At 41.5% G+C, this 27,155-nt stretch overlaps 1 protein-coding gene across 5 annotated transcripts in view; it reads left to right on the top strand.

Moving 5' to 3' along the window:
- The window catches only part of LPIN1 (lipin 1), a 478,422-nt gene that overhangs the window by 407,890 nt on the left and 43,377 nt on the right, over window positions 1-27,155 (top strand). For all 5 annotated transcript variants that reach the window (XM_078647786.1, XM_078647790.1, XM_078647788.1 and 2 more), the window contains 4 exons: window positions 2,482-2,575; window positions 11,336-11,526; window positions 22,334-22,427; window positions 23,578-23,647. In XM_078647786.1, coding sequence (XP_078503912.1) covers window positions 2,482-2,575; window positions 11,336-11,526; window positions 22,334-22,427; window positions 23,578-23,647 — 449 coding nt within the window. The remainder of the gene's footprint in view (window positions 1-2,481; window positions 2,576-11,335; window positions 11,527-22,333; window positions 22,428-23,577; window positions 23,648-27,155) is intronic.

Genomic DNA, 27,155 nt, shown 5'->3' with positions numbered 1-27,155 from the left:
GCTGCTGCAGCTCGAGCTGCTGTGGGATCAGCTGGGTAGTGTTTGGAGTCTTATCTCCAGCGAGCCTGACTTTTCTACAGGTCTTTAAAGACCATTTGCATATTTACATACCTTTGTAAACTGGTTACCGATGATTAGTTTTTTTCGGGTTTCAGTACCCCCAGGCCCTCACTCTGCTTATTCCTTACATTTGGATTTTACATTTACTGCTGTAGTGTGAGAATGCAGTTCATGAAAAGGAATATAAAGTAGGGTTGCCAAAAGAAAAACACCAGCCATGTGTTGTTTAAAGAGCCTGCAAATACCTTGTCTTGAGACTAAATAGGGTTATAAATAAAAAAGTATGTATTTATTTGTAATGTGACTTTTCTGTCTTTGTTCCCTTTAATTATCAGTCATGGATCATTCAGGCTGCCCTAGAACACAATTAAAAATGCTTTCTATTTATATTTGCTGTTCCAAGTATGCACAGATAAGTGCTGAAAATAGGCTTTAGGTCACTGCTTATTTTTGTACCGTCATGGACATCAATATAATGAGCTTGCAACCCTAATCACAAGACTGGAAGTTTGTTGCAGGATGAGCACAATATTTATTTCCTCCACCCTCGATCCCTGAACAGGGCTGGACTGGGAACGCAAACCAGCCTTGGAAATTGAGTTGGACCAGCCGTGGGGAAGGGGAGTGTGCTTGAAAAACACTGCATCTGCTTTTGGTACAGGGGGCCGATATTGCCCCAGTACCAAAAACGGCCCCTACCAGTCCAAAACTGGCCCCCACTCTTCAGGCCCACCGAGAAAATGCCCGGGCCCACAATGGGCAGCCCGGCCCTACCCCTGAATAATGCCGTAATAGCAATAGTTTAACTTACATCTGAAACCCTACCCCAGTCCTCAATAACATGCTGAGTTACTTCAAGTGTCTGGCAATGCACCCTGCATTTAGATAATTCACTCCTCATTCTTGCCCTTCACTTTCACACTCACCCTGCACTCACAGTGATCACAATGCACTCACACTGATCACCATGCACTCACACCATTCATCCTGCACTCACAATGACCACACTGCACTTATGCCACTCGCCATGAACTCACACCGTTCTCCTTCCACATGAGCACACCACTCACTCTGCACTTACAGTGATCACTCTGCACTCACAATGCACTTGCACTGTGCACCCTGTACCTCACCCTGCAGGCACACGAGCACACTACCCACCCTGCACTCATGGGACACTTCACTCACCCCTCCTCCTTACTGCTCACTCAAACAAGCCCATCAGTAACCATACATTCATTCGTCCCACTCTACTTACATCCGCACCCAAATTCATATGGCCACCTCACTCACCCTGCTGTCACTCCTCTCACCCTACTCTCACACTGTTGCATCGCTCACTGTGCACTCACATGGGCACTCCTGTCAGCCACACAGCACAGAGGGTTAATGTGCCTGCTACAAAGAATGTGTACCATGCAGATCACAGAACTTAGTGCAAGTAAACAACGAGTAGCCCTATAAAAAATGTAAATGTTTGTCTGAAAGGGGCTATAGAGAGTTGAGGTGCATTGTTGGCGGGTGGTAGTGAGGGAATTCATGGAGAAGGAGGAAATGGGGGAGGGGGCGTAAAAAAAGACTTGCACCGTGCGCGCCAGTGCTAGGGCCAGCCCAGGCTGGGAGGCTTAGCCCCCCCTGAAGTTGGGGTCTAGTCGTGCCTCTGGGCTTGAGCATGAAAGAACCTTGACACAGGCCGTGCCCTACAAAAGCACAAGTGCCTGTCACTGATTGAGCTCTTTGTCTATGAATGATTATTTGGCTAAGTAAATCTAACATTAGTTAGAAACAAGATGTTATTGCTTGCAACTAGTCATTTGGTAAGCTGTAATGCAAGAGAAATATCTGGTATGGCCAGCATGTCTCGTGCAACGTACTCTGCCTTTATTGGTGGACCACTCGTGCTCCTTGATTGGTGTTTAGTCCCGAAAGGGCTCCTCCTCCTCTTTACATTTTGGCATCTACTTTGGTGTGGTTTGTTTAGTAAAGAAAGTACAATCCATAATGTTAAGTCCGACATATTATTATTTACCACCAGCATATCGAGTTTTAAATCTCGTGCTACAAAAATGTGGTAATCAGAATAACTACAAAAATATTTTAAAGGTAAGCATATATAGATAAGTATAGGTTTACTAAACTTACCTCCACATATATGTACTGTGACACTGAAGATATCTTCAAAAGTATGTGAAGTTAAGAATGTTAACTCTATACAAGAAAACAGAAATGGGAAATTTACTGTTAGTGATTTCTTTTGAGTTGCCATATAATGCTTATCTTTTTATAAAACATCAGTCATACTATTCAGTTAAACCCCCCCTTCTTAACATAACTTCAAAAATCGTTTTCCTGCCAGTTCCTATTGATTTTGTTCTATATAAAGCCTTGTTTTGATCATTCCCTCTGTATTTCGGTTTGTAGACAAACGGAGCAGACATCTTGGAGCTGACGGTGTCTATTTAGATGACCTCACCGCCATGGACCCAGAAGTGGCTGCCCTCTATTTCCCCAAGAGGTAGATTTCTTGTTGCTTCAGTGCATTTCAGTTAGTCATTAGGTTGCGTTTTACTGGCAGTCTAAATATCAACAGTTCCACATTCTATTACTGTAAATGATGGCCTCGAGCTATGGGGTTTCTTTCTTTTAGCTATTTTATTCATTTCTGCATCTTCCTCGCGATTTGATGTAAGCGTTAATATGGTGTATTATGGAAATGTGTTCCACAGCAGAAGATGTGCTGATGAGGAGCAGGCATGGGTTATTTATCACTGAATTCTAAAGTAGTGCCTCGGTCATTGCTATTAAATGGGCAGAAAGGGCATCACCACTTTACACTCATTATGAATGAGCAATGTACATGCTTGACAAGGCTACATGTCATCACAAAGGCATGGGAACACGTACATACAGTTCTCCTGGGGAGGCAGATTTGGACAGATGTAGTTGTTTAAAAGGAGATTTGATTGCATGACTCGCTCAGTTTTATGAGTGATCAGCACAGTAGCATTTCACTTGATGTTGAACCAGGGCCGGCTTTAGGGCAGTGCGACTGGTGCAGCTGCACTGGACGCTGATCTTAGCAGTAACTTATGTTTTCAAAATACCTGCAGATTTCCTTGTGCATCCAGCTTTCAGGCAGCAATACAAATGTCAAGATAACTCTTGTGATTAATGTTCCTGTTAGAGAGAAAGATGGGAGTTTTGTCTAGTGGCATAAAGTAGCGCACAGGGATAATATGCCTGCTGCAAAGAACGCGTACCGTGCAGATCACAGATCTGTATTTTATGTGGATAGCTGAGTGGACGACTGCTTTTGTCACAGAGATCCTTGTGTTATCGCAATTCATAAGATACAACCCTAATATAGAACAGTGACTGGTACGTACTGTCATCAAAGAGCTGCATGCAAACTGCATAAAACAGTTAGGACGTTATGTTTTTCCTCCCAGTCCTTCATTATCTATTCCTAATGTTGCCTAAGAGGGTTTGTTTGGGTGGATATACAATCTTATCAGTAAAGCCAGGCTTTACCAGTGTTTTAAAACAAATGAAAAGTATGTGAGAGAGGGGCTATAGAAAGATGATGGGCGCCTTTGCCCAGTGGTAGAGAAGGAATCCGAGGAGGAGATTATAGGGGAGTGTGCATAACTGATTGTCGCTCTGAGTTTCACCAGTGTTAAAGCCAGCCCTGTATTGGATCATTGAGGTACTCTGACTCCATTTAAAGACCAGGAGCCCCTTTTCCTAAAAACCCATAGAGGCATGTGCCTAAAAATTTCAGTGTCGGCTACAGGCTACACGTACCAAAAGTTCCTCAATATCATGCTGCAGCCATTTCCTTTGTATTGTGCCCCACTCCCTGCCATTCGAGGTTTCTGATATAATGGAGCAGCTCATCAGGACCCATACAAATTAAGAGAATGGTCCCCCTTCCTTGCAACAGGTGTGAGTGAGTACTGCTTTAGAAAACTCAGCCATAATTTGGACAGGAGGCGTTGGAAGCGAGACACTGAGGTTTGTTAAGCATCCTGTTGATAGGTGTGGTGGTACTTGGTGGACTTGGTCACAGGGCTTTCTAAGTCTAATATCGACCAAATATAAACTTGGGGGCATATTATCAATTATCATTAACGCTTTTTTTGTGGTGAAGTGCTTGGGAATCAAGGGGCATATTATCAAGGACCGGTGTTAAAATTATCGCCGTTTTATCGTCAGGAAATTGCCGATAAAACTGCGATAATGGGCTTGATAATACGCCCTTGTTAATTCCCATGTTAACACCAAAACATGGGCTTCTATGGGAATTAACAAGGGCGTATTATCAAGCCCATTATCGCCGTTTTATCGGCAGTTTCCTGCCGATAAAACGGCGATAATTTTAACACCGGTCCTTGATAATATGCCCCTTGATTCCCAAGCACTTCACCACAAAAAAAGCGTTAAATCTTGTATGAAGAGTCTTCTGTGTACCCAGTCACCACTTCCAAATAATGGACCAGTTATGTCTCTGTTATTACATGATAACAGTAATGCACGTCATGGTGTGTGGTGAAGAATAGTCTTGCAGCTTGTGTGCTAGCACACAGTCTTGCGTGATGGCTGTTCTGTCCAACTTTATTCTACTTCCCCAGAGTTATCAACTTTTTCTCCCATAGGATTTGTTTAAATTCTGAAACAAATGCAGAAAAAAATCTAGCACCACAAAAATCTTCCTAAAATAAAAACATAAATAGAGTTGTGAACTGGCAGCTTCCTTCAATCTGTAAGATTCCAGATGCCACGGGCCTAATTCACAACAACTTGCACGTGATAAAAGAAACTGCATACAAACCTGGCAGGTGAGAGACAAGAGTTCCATGCAGGCATACAATCCACTACACCTGCAGATTTTCAACATTCATAAGTCACATCTAAAATGTAGCTGCATGCATTCCCTAGGGAGTGTTGTGCACTGAAAACTGAAATACAAATGAGGAGATTACAACCAGACTACCATAATTTAGGGAACTTTTGGAAAATAGTTGATGCAATTTATGAATTCACAGCTAAGGGATGCCTACTTTACTCAGTTGTAATTGATGCAGATAGTGTTAGAATGGGCATTAAAATCCTCCATTTTCACTTGGTGTAAGAAAGAAGGGGAGACCACATACACACACACACACACACACACACACACACACACACACACGTGTGCGCAAAGGTTTTGTAAAAACATTTCCATAACAAACAACATTGGTAAAGAGAATACGTCGGCAGCCAACACCAGATCTCCTGCTTTGCCATTTAAAGATTGGTGTTCATGCGATCAAAAACATGTGTGCATGCATACGTATGGCTAATATTTTGGAATTATTTTTGTAATAAAAGTCAAACTAAAATCCTTCCTAGATGGTCACCTGTAAGTGCGCACACAGGCAGTTGTCGTGGAATGGTTTAGGAAGCCATTTTCAAAGCTGGCAGCCACTATCAGTTCGTGGGCTGTACGCAAACGGCAAAGACGGCCCACGTAAAAAAATATTTTGTGCGTTACAAATGGAGAAAAACTTGGGGGCATATTATCAAGGGGCTTTATCTCTGCTTTTTTGGCTTTAAAAGCCAAGAAAGCGGAGATAAAATTATCTCCCTATTACCAAGCTGTCGCTAACACCAGTTAGCGACAGCTAATAGGAGATAGTGACCATCTTGGGCCCCGCTTTGCATGTCAGTGATATTTATCACTAATGACATGCAAAGTGGGCGTGCCAAGATGTTAGCGACTGAAAACAGTCGCTAACATCGCTATCTCCTATTACCAACTTTTGGAGATATTCGCGCTAAGCGCGAATATCTCCAAAAGCTAACACTTGCCCAGGAGCAGTTCTTAGCCATGTTATCCAATGGGAGGTGGATAACATGGCTAAGAGCATTTGCTCGATAATGCATGAATATCGCTGACTTTTCAGCGATATTCATGCATTGCGGCCGTTTTTTATCGCATTTGCGATAAACCTTGCTAATAGCAAGGTTTATCTGCGATAAAAATCGCCGATTTGCGGCGATAATTTTTGTCTCTAAATAAGTTAGAGACAAAAATTATCTCTATTGGTTGGTAATATGCCCCTTGATTCTCAAACTGAAATGCACATTCTAGGCCAGGAGTTCCTGGATCTGAATTGGACTACTTTGCTTGTGGATGTGTACATGTGTACATTGTATAGTAAGTGGAATGCTGCCAATCGCAAAGCCCTTAGCAAATTTGCAAAGTAAGAATACCTATTGCCCCATAGCCATGCTGTATGCTGTGGTGGGCAGAAGTAAAACACTACTGCCAAGAAATTAATGAAGAGAAAGCCCCAGTATGTTTTATCTATAGACATATATATATTATGAAAATCAAATGCCTTTGGCTAAAGCCGGACCTAACAAAGAGGTTTTGTAACATTTTACATATTTCCTAATCTTACACATATATATTTTCTGGAGTGTTGCTCCTCCACGAACAGAGTTTGGGAATAGACGTTTTTTAGGGATTTATGTGAATACGTTCCACTACCATGTGTGGAAATCAGGATAATGGCAAATCCCATGGTGAATTGGAAATTGCATACAGCCTCTCAAATCCCAGTGCATGTATCCAGAGACTTATATGTGTATTCTGCATTTGGCACTATGGGCCTGATGTACTAGTTTATTTTACAATCGTAAATTCTATGATTCACAAAATAGATGCGCTGTAAGCTCAAAATAAGTTTTTACTATGCAATAATTCCATTTTAGAAAATCTGCAAACATTTACTGACTCCCTAACATGGGATTCGAATGCATCCCATTTGCAACTTTGAAAAGGTGTGTTGTAGGCATCCCTGCCAAATTTTGAATTGGTATGTAATGTATCAGTATTTTGCGTCCTTAGTCTGACCACAGAACATTGAAAAAGTACCCACTCCAGAGTTGGTGTGGTAACCCATTCTCATAAGGGAAGGAAACCATTTGGGACTCTTCCTTTATGAATGTAACCCAAACGTTTATTGGGGAGTAGGCAGAGGTCCAGGGAACCACTGCCAACTCTCAAAGCAATATTAAAGAAAAAGTTAACTCCTTTTTAAATGCATCCCTTCTTTTAGGGAAAACAGGCTCTGTTAAAGACAAAGTTTAAAAAGTTTATTTTATTTAAAGGCAATCACGAAAATGGTGATCTGTTCACCCTAGCATGCCACTATCCCTATGCTTGTAACCAAACGTTGTACGTGTGACCTTCCTTATAAATATTAATTAGGCAGGACAGTCTGCAACTCACTATAAGCATATGTACAAGCCTCTATCGCCACCACAGCGTCACTTTTATCAACATTGTGGTGGCGATAGGAGCTGCGCCTTATTTACAAGGCAGCGTTAAGCCACTTAACGTGGCTTAACGCTGCCTTGTAAATAAGGCCCCCTTTTACGCTATGAGTAGCGTGAAAGGGGTGGGCAGTGGGTGTTGCGGTGGGAGCTCCACCGCAACACCCATTGATTTTGAAACTGCCCCCTATGTACAAGGGCATCGTACATAGGAAGCAGCGCCAAAATTAAGACCAGGGAAAACCTGGTCTTAAGTTGGCAAAACGAGGAGAAATGCATTATTTATCCTCATTTTTGCTTTTTGCATGTGTGTTGCCTTGTGCAGCACACATGGAAAAAGCAAAATGCCATGCTTTATTTATGTACAGGAAGGTGTACCTTCCTGTACATAAAAAAAACTTTAAAAAAAGGCAATTTTGTCACTTTCATGTATGCTACATGAAGCAGCACACATGAAATGGACAAAATTGCATTTTAGAATTGTGTATGTGCAGGAAGGGACACCTTCCTACACATTAACAACGGAGCCTGCTTTGGCAGTACACTGCTAAGTGTAGCGCCATCGCGGGGGAAACACAAGGCTGCACCATATCGTTGTAAATATGGTGCAGCCTTGCGTTTCAGAAGTGGCGGAGTGAGGCGTTAAGCCAGGACGGCTAACGCCGCGCTCCGCCACTTCTATTGAACATATCCCCCTATGATTCCTTATTTTACGAATCAACCTATTACTACATAAGTCGGTTCGGAAAGTCCGATTCCATTCGCAAAAAGTAAGTATGCAATTTGCGACCACCACTGAATTCTTTGTACATTAGGCCCTATGAACTTCAAATTCGATTTTTTTGTGGAAATGCTTTTGCTAGTTCTTCCTCATCAGTAATTTTTACTTGTATAAAGTTCTGACACTCGGTGGCGCTGTTGTCAAATTATTAAACCGTTAGCTGTGTTCCATGATTTTTCCCATCTGAAGGGATCTGAAACATTCCCCACTCTTGCATGTAGAATTGTGATGTACCAGTGTTTGTAATATTGATGCGATTGTTTCGTTTTCGCAGTATAAATAGTAGCAACTAAAGACTTAATAAATGCGTTTTGTGAGTTTTTCTCAACCTTGTGCGGATACATTCTAATGCAATATCGGATTTGACCAAAGCATAGGCTCTCCTTTCAGTACACTAGCTGGACACTTTTAATTTGCACAACAGTGACACCCCATGTCCGAATGTTATAAGAGCAGATCCATGCTAAAAACGCCTCAGTATTCTGAAGTGCATTAGTGATAAATCAGCGGCAGAGCCAGAGTAATACAGCCATAATATACCCATAAGCAAAATATTATGAAGCTGGCTCTGACACACTCAGAGGGCATTACAATGTCTTTCTGAGCAGTGGAAGAAATGGATAACAGGCATGCATATTTCTGGATATCGAGTAAGCTGCTGGAGCCCTGTGTGGATTGTTTTAAAGGCAATAAATACATATTTTGAGTATCTTGACGTAATTCATCAACCCTCTGTATTTTGGAATGCCTGTATTAGTGATTTAGAAGTTTCATTAATATTAACAGGCTGCACTGGAACCTTTGGGGTCCAAGCAACAGTTCGATGCATTTCACATTTGAGGTTTCAGCTTTGCAGCACAATTATGAAATAGCTCTGCTTTTTCATCCTTGCGTCAAGTGGAGCCTGATGCAACCCCCCCCCCCGCTGAAGGTGGGGCATTCTGCCCTACGGTCTGTCGTGAGATGTAGCATTTTTCTTAAACTTGTGTGTTATCCTAAATTTCACACTAAGATGCCTCAAGCATACCTATGATGCCCAACGATACCTCTAAGTCGCTTAATACTTGTGGGACCCGGACGCGCCACCTTTAAAAAAGTGTTACTCCCAGGCTCTGTCTTCTGGATCACGCGTCATGACCTGAACCTTCGTTCAAGTCTCAGATTCATCATTTCATTGTCAGGGGTTTTACGCTTGAGACAGAGAGGAGAGATACCAGGAGAAGGTGGTATGGTAGGACACAAGATTCCCACTCAAATTTAAAATTCCCGCCATGGGCAAAGGAAGCGGGTAACGGTAGAAAGAGGAGAAAGCTACTGGCTAACATGGGTCTCCCCCATTTCTGGATTAGCAAATAGGCAAAGTAGGCACTGGCCTATGGACCCCACTCCTTTTAGGGGCCCCTCGACAACAGATCAAAAAAATATTGATTTGATCCTGAAAGAAAATTACAATCAAGCTTTCTTAAACATTATTTCCAAAGGATAGAAAAAAATGAATCAACTCAAAGAAAAAAGGGCCAGATGTAGGTCGCCCAATACCGGTCGGTAACGGCCGAAATTACCGAATTTCGTCCGCTACCGACCGGTATTGGGTTTTTGAGATGTAGGTGGCATTTTTTAAGGAATCAGTAATTGAAGGATTTGGTAAAATACCGAATTCTTAACATACCGATTCGGTAAATTACCGAATCCAGAATGTAGGAAGCACTCAAGTTAGTGCATTCCTCAGTTAAGGATTTGTTATTTACCACCAACTAGAAGTTGGTGGTAAATAATGAAAACCCTTGAAAAAGCATTTTTTTTTGCCTTTCCAACAGTGCCATGTTGTAGACATACATGTCTGCAACATGTGCACCCATACAGAATTGAGGGGTGCAACAGGGTGTCAAAGTGACACCCTGCCACCCTTCAATGTTTCCCCCAATTACCGAATCGGTATTTACCGATTCGGTAATTGACATTCATTCCTATGGGCCTCCAGGCCCATAGGAATGAATGGCAATTATCGAATCGGTAAATACCGATTCGGTAATTACCGAAACTTACCGATTCGGTAATTTTTAAAGAAAAATTACCTACATCCCATTTGCCTGTTCTTAAATACTGAATCGGTATGATTCGGTATTTAAGAATCGGTAATCTGGGATTACCTACATCTGGCCCAAAGTCTTTACATTAAATACTCTACAGAGAGAATACTATATTAATGTAATGTACCCATTAACAACTTAAAGTACATCAACCAGAGACATCAGATTCCCATAACTGTCTCTTAAAAGCTCATCTTCTGGCAGCTGTCAGTTTGAAAAAAAAATATCCGGTGCATTGGGTATTAGGAGATAATTTGCAAGGGAGGCACTGCACAGGGTTTAATCCGGCACTGGTCTCCCCAGACTACTGAAAAGCACTGAAACATGCATTCATGCATGACTACACACCCTCCCCTTTCCCTTGACTAGTGGGAAGCGCCCTTCCTTGGACACTGATACTCCTATTAAAAAAAAGTAGTGGACAGGAAAATAAAAATAAACCTACTCGTTGGCGCTGAGTCCCCAGATTTTGGTTTATCTGTATTTCTGTTGTAGCCTTTGGATTCTTTCACATCCGTGGGATTGTAGCTGAGAGTGTGTTTCTGGGTGTTGTCATGCTGTCTGCGAAATGATCACCTACTTTCATACGGGTCAGTTTGAAAAACGGGATTGGTCAAAATAAAACACATTGTGAAAAAGCACTGACAAGGAATGATGTGTCAGAATTGCATCCCTCGACATGTATAAACCTGGCACCTCAAATACATGAGCCTTGAGGATCATTGACGACCAATCCTTAATAGAGCACAGGGATTTGTAAGCGTGCATTTATAGCACATAAACGACAGAGTGATGCTGAAGTTCATGCACAAAAGAAGAGTCCTTACTCACTCACCATAATGGTTGCTCTGGTGAAATAGGAAAATTGCTACTTCCGCAGAATCTTCTTTCATAGGTCCAGCACAATGCTGGGTATTGCTTCTAAAATAAATTAAGTCAATTTGTGTCTGAAGAAGGTATTTTAAAATAACGTTATACAGTTGAGACACATTTTAACAAATAGCTTAATGGTTCCTCGTATGTCTGAATCTCTACACATTGGTTAAAGGAATAAAGCAACCTTCGAAAATCTATTTTCCAGTGGTGAACATCTTGTACCCGGAAAGATTGGGACTGAAAATGGAGCCCGATCAAATAACCAGTCTCCCCAGTCTGTCGGAAGTTCAGGGGCCGACAGCGGTGTGGAAAGCATCTCGGATGGAATAAGAGACCTGCCGTCCATCGCCATTTCGCTCTGTGGAGGTCTCATTGACAACAAAGAAATAACAAAAGGTAAATCCTAGAAACAAATTTGAAACTGTAGTCTGCCTTAGATGTATTTGCAGAGTGGAAATTGATGATAATATGTAATTAACTGCTAATAATTAAATTAACTGTAAATTAAATTCTAAAGTCCCCCCATCAGTTAAACAAGCATATGCAATGCAATTGGGCTGGCCTTTGGGACCTTATAAGTGTTTAGCTATGCAGCACTTTATCCTGGGTGCTGTGCTGCCTATTATTGGAGAGCTATACAATTACTACACACTGGGTCATGCAGTGTGATTCAGGAATACATGCTAGCCTTAGGAAACATTTATAGACACATTCCTAGGCGTTTTTAATGCACATACAGAAAGAAGCGCACCTGAACAGCACTATAATATTTGTGTGCGACTGCAAAGTACTATGAGCTAACATATAAAATCATGTACCTTCCCTCCTCTGTGTCACTTCGGAGCCATGAAGCAACAGAAAGGCGTAAAAGTGCTGCCCAAGCTTCTATTGTCAGCTTATTATGGGCCAAGATGCAGTTTCATGGCATCTGCTGTTAATGGGTAAATTGGTAACACATAACAAAATCCAGCTCTGAAGATAGGGCTTTGTGTTTGACACGAGAATTGCAACAAAGTATGTAATTTGCTTTTGGTAAAGGAGGCTAAAAGCAATGCTTCACCTTGAACAAAATGTGCATATAATGTAACCAAAGTAGGCAGAAGGCTAAGAAAATTAGAAAAACAGTAAACATTTATCTCCTACCACATTTTTTTTTAAAACAAGCAAAGTTTTACTGCTTTGCAAAGCCACATATGTATGGCAGTAGCTGAGTGTCGGAAAATTTGTAAAAGAGACTAAAATCAGTTGTGAAAATGGCCCGTTTGTATTGAGTATTTTGGGGGGCGAGCAAAAATATGTGTGAAATGATATAAGGTGAACAAAGCTAAATTAAATTAAAATTAAAACAAAAAATCCAAACAATGTGTTCCACTAAAGAAAGCTAAAGAAAGCATGCATATACTGAAAACAGACACATAATAAATTTAACATGTTAATGTGCATTATAGATACGTATCCAGTCGTACTTTAAGTGGTAGTGCCTACAGCTGGCTGTAGTGAGCAAGAGAAGGCCCTAGTTATGCTCGTAGTACGAGTGCTTCTCAGGGTTATTCACTATTTATCGCACTCAATACAATCTGACACCATAGAGTTAAGGATTTATTGTGTATGTTAGACATTTTGCCCTAAACATAGGGCATAACGCACAGATTTTAGTACATTCCGGACCATATTCCATATGGTTCGATAGTTACCATGCATTTTTCTTATGGTAATTCCTGCAGCTCTGACCTGCCATCATTTAATAGGGACTGTGGATTTTTTCATATCTGGTAATTACCAGGTGTAATAAAGTCGACCCAATTTATAATTCCGAACCTATACAAGGGTCTGCTTTTTCCAGCCCTCTTGGAATCAACCCCTCCCTTTTGCAGCAGGCTCTTTTGATCACAGATAATATGCACTTAATTATGTACTATATCGGTTTACATAAATAATTTAAAAAAACATAACTTTCAAAAGACGATGGTGTTGCAAGAAATATACAGGTTTTAAAAAATGTGTATTCTTTTACTTTCTAAACAATAAATGTGGCATCAACAATTTTATGGAGTACTGCACATGAGAGTTCCATTCTTTGATACACATGGTAATGCTAATCATTATCAGCAATACCAGTGCCTTATCCATCGTGCTTTAGTGGAGCGAGCCACAGCATAACAGAGAGCGACGAGGGTCTGGCTGAGCTGTAAGAGCTAGACCTCAAAATGTTTGGCAGGTAAATGGTGTAACAAAAACCATGTCAAAATATGAAAAGACTGTTCAAAATTCAAAAAAGCAAATATCTTGAACTTGCATCGAGAGGCATTTACTAGAAGTGGCAGTTTTTAATTATGAACTTAAAAAGATCCCTGCCTCCCCACAGAGCCAAAATGACAATGCTGTTACTGAATTGAGGCAAGTCAGTTAGTCTGTGCGTTTTATATGCGTTTTATATGTGGTCGAGATTATTTCATGAAACAACATTGTAGTGTAGACACAAGGGGAGTGAGTGTTTGTAGCACACATTATGAACTCACATACTGCTACCGGCTTTCAAGTGCAAAAATGAGGAAAACGGAAGTACAGTGAAATAAATGAGTTTCATAAAATCCCATAATTTGGTCAATCGGAAAAGCCGGTTTAAATCCCAGATTTATTGGTTTCATATTGTGCCGTTCAGCCGCTAGATCAGTGTATCTTTTGCTTTCCTGTGTACATCATAGGTTAAAAAGTTTTGTATAATTCTCAGCACCTGCGGTTATAGTGTGGGTGGCAGGCAGAGGCCACAGGAGAGCTCGCTTGGTTTGGGGCTGGATGGTCCCAGAGGACCCCGAGCTGAGTCAGGCATCTGGCGCGAGCCTGGACAAGCTTTGAAAAGCTCACCCGCGTCTATCGTGCTGTTATACAACAACGCAACAGAAAATGCTGTGTGAATATTTCTAGTTTCTGCACTTCTAGCATGAATAAACCGAGAGTGTGGCTTTCTGCCCTTGAAGTAAGGCAGCTTCTTGAATTTCTCGCCAGCCGCAATTCTATTCTGGCTCGATCCACTTCTGGGATAATTACCCACAGCAAACAGAGGATACCCACTAGACAAGGTGGTCCTGCGTGTAGGACTGTTGTTGTGACTGAAGGCATTGTCACTTTGGCTGCACCAGAGGTGACCTTCCCATAACTTCACCCATTACTTTTAAGACGGCAGAGCGTCAGCATGATTAGCACCACCCTCCATCAATTTGCTGTGATGAAGGGGGTAAATAGATATGGAGGCATTTATATAGCTGGATTGCTGTCGACTTGTTAAGGTCACTGATTATTACTCAATGAATGAGTGGGGTATCTCTCCAAGAGAACTGCAAGCAGCGCCGTGTGCCAGCGGGCACACAGAGAGGAGAGTTATGAAAGAGAAAGTAGTCCACGCAAACAAAACATATGGCCCCCGTCAAAAGTATCAATGTAGCAGGGTCAGTTGTCAGGGCAGGAACAAAACAGCCACAAGGCGGGACAAATGTCCTGTATTCACAAACGAAAACTGTGGAATTTATAAGGCGGTCCAATCAACCAATGAAAAGCGATGGGCGTGTGATGGGTGTGTTCTATCTCCACAGAGAGAATACAGCATGCCTCGCAGAGCAGCGCATGCAGGCTGACTCTAGGCTCAACCTAAAAAGCACACTTTATAATCCTTCCTGATTTATTTTGTATGTGTATAAACATCCTCGCATAGAAAAAGGAATTTGCAAAGCAAATAGATCCGGCTTTTTGTTAGGAGAAGGCTTTGGTAATAGTAGGGCAACTTTATGCAGGTTTCTCTGTGTTGTCCTAAACACGAAAGCCATATTAAAATAACAACTTGGCTACAGCAATATTGAATCCAGGTTATCTGATTTAGAGCCACATTTCTGAACAACTGCATTCGCAGAGTTTAATGCTACCCTCAAAAACAGTATTATGGAGAAGATTGAGATGATGAAGGCTGCATTCTACGGTGTTAATTTTTAAAACGCATACACAGGAAACTGTTACCTTGCGGATACACTTGACAAATGGTCTGTATTTTTCTTCCATGTTTGGGAATGCCTACATATATGCATGTCACTACTTTATAAAGAAAAAGCCATACATCCACCAACATGTTATTGTGACAACAAAGTGAAACAAATGAATATGCAAAGGCGATTAGTGAATAGCACTGTCCTTTTGACTGGCTAAGGCATCCAAACAGCTTGCATTTCCTAAACAAGAAACTCATGAATCAGCAATTAAAATGTGATTGTATCAGCAAAGTAAATACATCAAAGAACACACACTGGGTCTCTTTTTTTTTTTTAACCAATTTTTTATTCAGATTTTTACAGCATATTATTTATATATCCCCTGGTTCCCACCCCCCACCCCCCATGAGGACAGGTATTTCTATTATTACATACATAGATATTTACATTACACAAATGAAAATTCCTTAAGGAGGGAATAAAGGAGAACAGAAAGAAAACAAATTAGCATCAAAACTCAATACACTCTTAATCATACATTTCCTTCTGTGATGATTTAATGAGACAAAATTTAGTATTATCAATAAGGTTAAGTTGCGTTATTTGGTGATTAGAAGATTTAGCATTTATCCAAGGCTTTTTCAATTCCTATATTCCATGCGCCTGTATCCAATCTAGCAAAGGTGCCCAAATTTTCATGCCTCTCTGCCGAATATTACGCCCCTTTTGTTTATAAATGGCTACCTCGACACTACATGTCGCAAGTAATCTACCCTTCCATTTGGTGAAGGATGGTGGAGTGGGATCGAGCCAGGCTGATGCGACACATAGTCGAAAGATTGCCATTGCCACGAAGATTACCCCTTGAACCTGTCTAGGACGTTCTTTATTAGTGATGCCCAGCATAATCTCTTCAGTTGTTATGTTAATCCCAGCACAGGTAATGTCCGAAAGAAACCTAGATATTTCATTTCTAACGTTTGTTAGGGTATTACATGTGGCGAACATATGCACACTGTCTGCAGCGGGAAGTGCACATCGCGGGCAAGTAGTGCCCTTACCTGTCCCCCATTTAGCAATTTTATACGGTGTATAATACAGCGAAAAATATGTTTTATAGAACTGTGCCTGTAGTTTAATGGACATTAAGTAAGTAAGTGACAAATCATATGCAATAAGGGGAATGCTGGGTGGAACTTCTAGTTTAATTTGCCATGCCACCCCATGTTTGTCCATATCATCTGGGAGTAAGGTGTTAAAGCTTTCATAGATCTCACCAATTCTTGGGGGCGTATTGTTGCGTATATTTTCTATGATTTGGCATTTTTGAAATTTAATACAGCCACCCCCCTTTTTTAGTAGGAAGTGTCTCACTTGAAGGAATTTAAAAAAATCCCTGTTGGGGATGTTATAATCTTTTTTTAATTCATCAAATGATTTCATTCCCTGAGTAGAGAAAAAACAACCGAGTTGCTCTATCCCTAATGTACACCAGCTCCGTACATAGGAGTCATGAAATATTTCTGGGAGATCTGAATTCTGAAAAACCGGTGTGTAATGTGAAAATCGCCCAAGACCAAGTAGTTTTTTAACCTTTCCCCAGACTTTGACAACACTGTCGATGGTTTTGAATTTCACACTGGGTCTCAATTACAAGTTGTATCTGCAGTCTAACAAAATGGATACGTGATGGCATATAACCAAAATGTAGGGGAAAAACAGATGAATCAATGTAAACTGCCTCAAAATGCCCTGGCCTTGTTAGACAGCTCATCCTAGCAGCTGTTAACCACAAAAAACATAAAAGTCAGTTCTGAATGACCCAAATCCTACGCTTCCTCTTTACATTTTACAATACTTTTTTTTAAAGAGTTGACCATCTAAATATGTCTCTAGCCTGACTTAAAGATGAGTAATTCAGAAATATTTTGAAATTGTGGGTTATCCTTTGAGTAATGATCATCTATTGTTTCTCTTTTTACTTTGGGGGCTGGGCATCCTATTCTAAGCATCATCAGTGTATTGTAAGCTGAATGACTCTGTGTGTAACTCCTACTTTCCTAATCTACTTCTATTGTTCCATAGTTACAATCCTAGAATGCATCTGTGGTGTATTCAGTTTCTTATAATTTGCCTTATAATTATAAGTGAGTGAGGGTCAACATTTATATACCACACACTGTGGACTTCACCTAACTACACACATCTAAGAATAAGGTCGGAAATGCTCACTTCTTTGGCAAGAATTAGACACAGAAACTACAAACTCAGTGTGGTGGTACACAACATTTGCAATGTAAATAATTGTGCTTCAGTTTTGATCCAAACATTTCCCAGAAAGTAATTCTTTCTTTTCTTCCATTCATCTGTCATATCCATCAAAGTGCCTGTTGCCCTTAGGCAGCATTTATGCTTTTCTTCCATCTGTGATTTTCATGAATCCAATGGTACAGTACTGGTTATGGTGCAAATCACTTGACTTTATCTTTTGATTGAGATACTTTAACAGCTTAGTCCAGAGTGTACAGTAGCCTCTGTCCCTATATCACCTATCACACCTGCAATGTGGGACTCCATCCTGGTACGGATCCCTTGGACACCGTTCCTTATCCATGCTGGAAACAACTCTATACTCATTTCTACCAGCAACATCTCATCACAAGATACCCTTCCTATTGCTGCGGTATGTAAAAAATGTCTGTCTTTGCCTCCCCTCCACCTGCACTGCTGCCCCCATCCTCCTTCACATCATCCTTTATCTTCTCAACTGCTGAAACCTTTCTCCCACCCTAGACTGCTACTAGTACTGTACACCTTACCGTCCTCTCCAAGCTCAACTGGGATCCCCCTATTCCTTCTACCTTCTCCCTTATCCTGTTACTTACCATAAAAGCTCAACTCTCCTGCGAAGTACGGCACCCCTTCTACACTTCACTCTGTAGTGTTGTGCTGCTTAATAGTGAGCTTTACACTATGTAAAGATATATTAATGCATAAAGAAAACAAGCTATGATGTAATGTGGTTGGAAATGTAATAGCATATGGTTTTATACATAAGCTATATACAGTAGACTATACAGTGCTTTCTGTCCCACAGTAGCTCCATGGTCCTCTGCAGTGTCCTTTACTACTTTCATGTCTATTATTCTCTCTTAGAGAGGAGGGCATTTTAAAACCCTGTTCCGAGTGGCGTCACATTTATGCTACTAAGACCCATCGTGCAAGGACCACAGCTGTGAAATGTCCTACATCTTTGCAAATGCTAAAGACCAGTGGTATTGTTATTAGGGCAAATGGCGCCACTCAGTAGAGTAGCACTAGAATCAATATTTGAATACTATCTTGATCTCGGTGCTGCAAGGTAAGGAGAACCACTAATCTCCCCAAAACCAGTGGTCAAAGCCACTTGAATAAACAGAAGAAAAATCCCCAGCACACGATAGTGTTGTAACAGAATTATCACAGTGCGAAGTGTGAGCACAAATTTAACATAGATAAATCAGTTCTTGTTCTTTTTTCTTTTATTCCTCGGATCTTCCAACAGCCGACACGTGTTTCGCCGCTAACATGGGAAATCGTCCCGCGACTTTATCAAGGCTTTCTTCTCTGTATGTCTATTCGTTTTCCGTGATGATAATTCCAACCCACAGTAGGGTTCTGTTTTCATAGACGTCCGCTAACGCACTCTATATGTCTCCCATTGAGTTCTGGCTTGTCGTGAGACTCGTTATCCGTAGTCACTGGTCTGCGGACCTCATATCCTGTGTAATTCCCGAGTACGGAGATATATAGACTGCGATAGCGGACGTCTATACGAGTGGATTGTTGAAACACAGAGTGACATGAGAACATATGTTTATATAAGGATGTAGGTACTGATGGAAAATGTCCCATGCTAAATGTTACCCACTATGTCTCCTACATATCACAACCTTCAAACAATCAGAAATGAAATGGACCACAAACTACATTTGTTCCCAAACAGCAGTAAGCCTGGTGTTCCCTCAACTTTGAAGACAGTCTTGTCAGTAATAATGTAAAAGATTACCTCGTAGTACATAGTTTAGATACTTTTAGGTCGAAGCCTACCAGACAGCTCAGTTGTCTGGTTTGCTAACAATATCTTGGGGACATTCGGAAAGCTTCCCTGTGAATGCATTCGACGCGTTGCTTACTATTGGCTTTGTGGTTTGTAACTCACATTTTATGGCTTTCTATAGGCTGACTTTATTTGTTTTAGGTTGTTCAGGTTGAGTTTGTCCTTCCCAAGGAGCAAAGCCTTTTCACAGTAACTCCCCTTGTATGCTTCCCTTTGACGAGTGCCCCTTTCATGAAAGAGGCTTGTAAATCTTGTTCTTATGTTGCCAAATTTACTGTTCATTCAAAAACAGATTTCAGATGCTAGGCTCTGTCTTTTGAAGGAGCTTGGTGCTTATCTTTCTTTCTCTGGCTTCAAACAGCGACGATTTATGTGACAACCATCTTGGATACTGAGGGTATGAATGGACTGTTTTCTAGCACACAACATATTTAATTGAATATACCGGTATTTCAGAATATATCACACTTACGAACGCACAAATGAAGCAAATTTTTTGTTAATTCTGAAGTGTGTTGGAAACAAATACTTTAATATGATCAAAACAATCAGTACACTAGGTGGTGCAATTTTCACACATTATCGTTTGTGCACTGCATAGTTTTATTAGTAAAACTGTATGTCTGTGCAAATGTTATGGTGATTTCACTTTCTGTAATGGCAGTGTTCTAACAAAACATGCATACTCCACTCTGCACCCCTCCACACCACTGCACTCTACTCTTCACTACTCCACTTTACACCACTCTGCTGCACTCTGCGCAGCTGCACTCTCCTTCACAATGCACTCAACGGCACATTGCTCTACGCTTCTCTACTCTGCTCAACACCACTGCTCTCTTCTCAGCTGCACTTCACACCACAACAGTCTACACTGCACAATTCCACTCTACAATAGTGTACTCTATGCCAATGCACTCTACACCAATGCATTCTACTCTGTAACTCTCAATACTATGCCCCTGCACGCCACACCAATCCACTGTACGCCACTCGAATCTACTCTGCACCACTGCACTCTGTCACTGCACTCCACACCACTTTACTCTATGCCATTAGGCTCTACACCTCTCTACGCTGCACCTCTCCACTCTGCGCCACTTCACTGTACTCTGAAACAATCTACTCTGTGCTACTCCACTCTGCGTCACCTCACTCTATGCCACTGCACTCTCATGCAAAACACTGCACTCTTCACCACTGCACTCTACACAACTGCACTCTACTCTAAACCACTGCTCTCTATGCCACTGCACTCTACACCACTCTACACTATGGCACTCTACAACACTCTACTCTGCAACACTGCATTTTCCACCACTTAACTCTGGTCCACTCTACTCTGCACCACTGCGCTCTACTCCACTTTACTGTGTGCCACTGCATTCTATGCCACTCTACTCTTCACCCCTCCACTCTGCATCATTGCACTCTACTATCCACCACTCTGATCTACGTCACTGCATTTTACGTTACTTCATTATAAGCAGCCAAATTCTATACCACTGTACTCAATATCACAATACTCTGCAACACTCTACGCTAATCTACTCTGCAGCACTCTACTCTATGCCACTGCACTGTACTGTACACCACTGTACTCTACGCCAATCTACTGTATGCCACTCTACTCAACACCACTCTACACCACTGCACTCTGCGATACTCTACTCTGCAACGCTGGACTCTAAGCCACTCTACTCTGCACGACTGAATTCTATGTCAGTGCACTCTACACAACTGCACTCCATGCCACTGCACTCTACGCTGCACCACTTTACTCTATGTCACTACACTCTACCCCAAGACACTCTACGCCAATCTACACCAATGCACTCTACTCCACTCTACTCTGTAACACAGCACTCTGTGCCACTGAACTCTACTCCACTCTACTCTGCATAACACCACACTACGCCACTGCACTCTTCAGCACTCCACTCTAAACCACTGCACTATATTCTACTCTGCACCACTCTATGCCACTCTACTCTGCACAACTCTACGCCACTAAACCCTATTCTACTTTACTCTGCATGACTACACTCTACCCCACTGTACTTTACGTCACTGTACTCTACTCTGCACCATTCCACCCTGCACTACACCACTCTATGCCACTACACTTTACTATGCACACTCTAATCTACGCCACTGCATTCCACAACTCTGCATTAAACGCCACTGAATTCTACGCCATTGTACTCTGGAATACTCTATGTCAATACACTCTACACCAGTCCACTCTACGCCATTCTACTGTACACCAAACTGTCACTGCACTCTATGCCATTCCAATACATGCCATTGTACTCCACTTTTCACCATTCTACTCTACGACACTCCACTCCACTCTCTGTAACGCCAGTGACCTTTAGTCATGCTTAACAGCATCCCCGCTGGTGTACAACATTAATAACACACATTGGCAAAGCCCATAGCTCTTGCATAGATGAGACCTATTGGCTTTGTCAATGCTTGTTTTCTTTTAGGCAACTGACCCGAATGACCACTGGAAAAAAAATAACAGAATAGGTGTTATCATTTCCACTGTATGCCAATCTTGCATTGTAAATCACACAAGAGAACCTACAATTAGCCAGTCCTTCCCCTTAAAGTATTTGTCAGTTTTAGTTATGCTCTATAAGCACATGTTGATTTTTTGCTTTGAAAAAAGGGTACTTTCAAATCCTTTTTTTCTAAGACTTGTTCTTACCATCCATCTGAACATTTTTAAATATATGTTTGCAATGTAAGTGCCCATTTTGTAGTGCACACACAAATTTGCTTGCACACTCTGACTCGGTTATTCACTCATTTGCTTGATATACTGAGAAGTCAGATTTTTTCCTAGTACATAGCATCAAGGTTTGCTGTAGTGATTGTTATGTTATATTCTTTTATGTTATGTGAATTTGTAGAGCGTGGCTAATCACCTGTGAAGGTATCCAGGCGCTGATTTGTACCTCTGAGCATGAGAAACTTTGCTTGACTTATTCCGCCTAGTGCTTCATACATTAAACTTCACAGTTGGTCAATTAAAATAATACCAATAAACTGATACCACATATTTTAAGACCAAGAAGAGACTTTCCTAACAATATTGTGCTTTTTTTTGTTTCCTCAGAGAAATTTGCAGAACACATAATAACATACCAGCAGTTTGTGGACAACCCAGCTGTCATCGATGACCCCAACCTTGTTGTGAAGATTGGAAACAAGTATGTACCGCTCAAAGTAATGTTTTGTGGGTTGCTCACTTTGTAAGATTTGGGAGATGAGGTTTTGGATTCTAATGAAAGTGGTACTAAGTCAGTCGTTTGGAATTGTCTTGTTACCAATTCATCTGTGTTAGCTAAATAAAACATTAAATCCCAGTTCTTTTGCTTGGTTGCTATGGGGCCTGGTATGTGGCGAGAGCAGTTTGAAAAATTACTGGCCACCCTAGCAGTTAAAGTGACTCTCGTGGCTATACATTAGCTGTCAATGTAGCAGCTGGATTTCCAGCATGGAAATTTGGAAAAGAATGTGAATTTTTGTTTTCGTAATCTTGAGTTTTTTGTTGACCTATATTTGTCTCAGAATAGCATGATGTACCAGCCTCCCAAAATGCCAGATGATTCACTTGCAGTTCAGAAACAAACTTAATGCATTCACAAAAAACCACTAATGAATAGTAATCTTTGCCCACATACCCGCCTTCTGCATCATTTAGACATTTTACACTGCTTTGGTGGCGAGGGCTGCTCAGGAAGTTGCCTTATCAAAGCAAGGATGCAAAGAGAGCTGCACACGTAGCTGGTGTGAACATGCTTCCTAGTTTCTCCTTCGTGTCAATGCATGTTTAGGCGATAATTCATCGTTTGAGGCCTCGTGTAGGCCCTTGCATGCCAATATACAGCCACGGTCTACAGAAGAGGCATAGTCTTCCTTGGTTCAAATGACCACCAAATGATCTTGAAAATATCTGTCTGATCTGAATAGGAAAAATGTTAACTACCACAAGTCCAAAAAGGGAAACATCACTTACAACGCAACTTTTACCACGCAATGCTTTTACATCGCAGCTTTTACAACGCAAACCATTACAATGCATTGCCCTGGGGGGCGCTCTAGGATAGGGAATAAGTTAATTTACTGTCCAACACCTTCCCTAGTGTCCACGGGGACTGAAGATGGAATAGTAAATTAAACTATTCACTATCCAGCACCCCAAAGCGCTATGCGTTGTAATGGTATGCGTTGTAAAACTCGCGTTGTAAAAGCATGCGATGTAAAAGCATGCGTTGTAATGTCGTACATCCGTCCAAAAAGTATCTTTTTCCATTTCCTTTGTAAATTGAGTTGTTTTTTTCTTTTCCTGATTCGTAGATACTATAATTGGCCAACGGCAGCTCCTCTCCTTCTGGCGATGCAGGCTTTTCAAAAACCTCTACCAAAGGTAAGCACTGTCTTGTTTTGCTACAATGCAGGCTGTGGTTGTCTGTCCTTCAGGATGAGCATGAGCCAATCTTCAATCAAACTGCACCTCTGATACAAGCTGCATGGGATCTATGCTGATGTGGCTAGGAGCAGTGGTAGTACCGCACAGACTAGACATTGACAGAGCATTCGTGGTCCTTGACGTCCAGGAAAGTGAAATGCCCTTAATTCAGGCCCATTGCCATCTGGTGATTGGTTTGGTAGTCTAAGTGAGATAAATCTTATGGCTCTACCAAGTCTGCACTGGTAGGTATCCAGCTCAGGCACAGACCACACCTCATCAGGACTCGCATGTGTAAGACAGCAGCTATCGCAAGATACTGGAGTTTCTTGGCTGCAAATGTACACTGAGCTGATGCAGATATTTCTGCAGCCAATTGATGTCCTAAACAGTGCACGTTTACAGAAATGAGACAGAGTGTTATCTGCTCGCCACATAAGTGTACACACATAAGTAACAACTTGTAAATGCAAATCCAGCATGTAGGCTGTGTGCATTTGACCACGTGTGGACTTTCAGACATGTCCAAGCTCCCAATTTCTGCCCAATCAGAGCATAGCCTGTCTCTAGCTTTAATGTTGCTTTACTTACAATTCCTACAACTCATCTTAGTTTTTTTTTAATTACCTCACCTTTTTATTCTCTAGCTTTTTTCTGGGTGGTTGTTTGATGAGCTCTGCTGGCCGGCAATACTAACGAGCGGGGCCCAGAGAGCTGGGGGAGAATAGGGCCAGTGTGCTGCTGACCCTGCTTGTCAATGCATTTGGGATTTCTCACTATCATTGTGAGAAAACCAGAGTATGCGCTACTGGTAGTGCTGTGGTGGAGGTTACCAGTCGGCCTGCATGCCGAAGGGCTGGAGTCAGTGACGTCAACGCTGCGCGCCCTGAGATCACTCTAATTCTGCATTTTACAAATGTCTACAAAGGTTCTGCGGGTAGGCAGTCCATACACTAGGCTGCCTGCAGCCCAGTCCCTGTGATAATACTGCTGCATTGATAACTCGCGTAGCAACAGGCATCAGCAGAGAGTCTGACATACTGACTGAGGCAGCGGGTTCTTCACCCCCACTCTCCAAGGGGCAGAGGATCACTGCCATCCAGGCAGGGGTCCCCAAGAAAGGACAAGACTGCGATGTGCTTTAATGAACATTAGCAATTTCGGGTGGTGAAGAAAGTGACAGTTGTGGGCTTTCACCAGATTTCCTGGTGTGTGGCATGGTTGTCTGGCCATGAGGCCTGACTTCTGTAAAGGACATTGTCGTCGCCCTTCCGTCACTATGTTCATTCCACAAAGTGCCATGCCTCTGTGGCAGAGATGGGAAACATCCTTTACAACGCAACCGTTACATCGCACTACACTTACAACGCATGACACTACATTGCATAACACTACATCGCATGTCACTACAACGCAGGCATTACAACCCATACCATTACAACACATACCATTACAACACATAGTACCCCTACACTATCCAAAACTTACCCTACTGTTGCACCCCCTGGAGTTAGAATAGTAATTTTTACCCCTACACTATCCTACACTTACCCTCCTGTTTCACCCCCTGGAATTAGAATAGTAATTTTTACCCCTACACAATCCAACACTTACCCTACTGTTGCACCTCCTGGAGTTAGAACTGTGATTATAAGCCCTATACTATCCAATACTTACCTTAAATGCAATGTATTGGTATGTGGTGTAATGGTATGCGTTGTAAAGGTATAATGCGATGTAATGGAATGCGTTGTAAAGGTAGTTTCTAAAAATGCGATGTAGTGTCATGCAATGTAATGGAGTGCGTTGTGAAGGATGTTACGATGTAAAAACTGCATTGTAAAGGCATGCGTTGTAAATGTATGCGTTAAAAATTTGAATTTGTAAATGTATGCGTTGTAACGTCATACATTCGCAAGAGATCCCAACAGAGGGCAGCCTGTGGGGCGGAAATGATGCCTCTACCACCCCAGCTGTTCAACAGCCAGCGCTAAATGCTAAATTTTGTCATTCAACTTTCAACCGCAAAGGCCAACCGTATCACAGATACATTCAAAGAAAATCTAGGGAACACTCTGAAATAGAGTTTTGTGGCAGCAAGCGCGTGGAACGGCCTGTTTATAAAATGCGGAAGAATGCTTGATGTCAATTTTGAGTTAGGTATGAATTATAATTAGTTACAAAATCTTGTCTTCTTTCTCTAAATGCAGCCGTGTCTTTGCACATAAAAATGGGAAGCTGTTCGAAATTATTTGTATTTAAATGAACCTGAGAATCATTTCAGATATATTAGAAATATAGGTGGATCATCCTAGGGCAGACACCAGAGACCTTAGGAGAACCAGAACCAATTTTCAGTAGCGTACAGAACCTACCAGGGGGCTTAGAATTTAGCAAATGAAACGTCATCAATACAGAAAAGGCAGGATCCAAACATTAAATGTTGGTTAGTAGTGAAGATTCATTAAAAACGAATACTTATTTTCTTTCCTAACATTTTTTGTAAACGTGATTAAAAAATGTTTTTGAGATGCACAGGAGAGACCCCAGGTTAAAATTCACTCCAGTACACCTTGTGATCCAGTATCTTGTCCCATAGCTTCTATATCAATTGAATGGAAGTTGTGGCATTTGTGAGCTACTAGGGCGGGTGTATGGCTTCTCTCTTTCCTTGCTCTGCTTAACCCACCTGCCTAGGGTCACATCTGTATATGGCTGCAATTTTGTGGGCAAAGGTTATCCACCCACAGTAAGTGACTTAAGTAAGAGCTTTAGCTCTTTTCTCTTGATTTATAGTTAATAGAATCTCTTTCTGTCATTGTACGATAGAACAACTTAATATCTTTGAGATGTGTTTTCTTTGTCTAAAAATGTGTTTCCTACTATAAACGTTTTCATTTGATTTGTTACATTTAAGATCAACACAATTAGACGACTTGTGGCAGAGCAACCTGACATTTTGCAACATTTCCCTAATTACAGATCCCCTTGAGTGTTTAATAAAAAACCTTAAAATGGGTCGTACCCTTTCGCATGAATGGGCACTGCTAACAGCATGCTGGCAATGAACCAGCATAATTGTTTTATGCGGAAGAGTGTGCCAAAATATCTTGTGTTATGAGAGATCTCATGGTCCATGAGTTGATGGGAGTCGGGTTTGAGAATTTTAGACAGTAAGCTATCAAGAAAAAGAACAGTTTTCGAATGTGAGATTCCTGTGAAATGAATGGTACTGGGGATACTGGTCAAGAGTGAGATTACCCGTCAAAGCAGTGCTAAATTTGAGCCGGTGGATTATGGTACTCAGCACCAGCACTTAATCATCAACTCCGGCGCTTTTCATGAGCACTAGCTAAGGACACATTAATTTGCTGGGAGATTAAGTGATTCGCACAGAATCACAGGATGTTGAGCTGACGCCGAGACTCAAACTTTGTCCCCCAGCTCTGAAGTCTGCAGCTCTGGC

This window comes from Lissotriton helveticus, chromosome 6 (assembly GCF_964261635.1).
Source record: "Lissotriton helveticus chromosome 6, aLisHel1.1, whole genome shotgun sequence".
In the NCBI taxonomy this organism is placed as follows: domain Eukaryota; kingdom Metazoa; phylum Chordata; class Amphibia; order Caudata; family Salamandridae; genus Lissotriton; species Lissotriton helveticus.
This window is presented reverse-complemented; position numbering and strand designations above follow the sequence as displayed.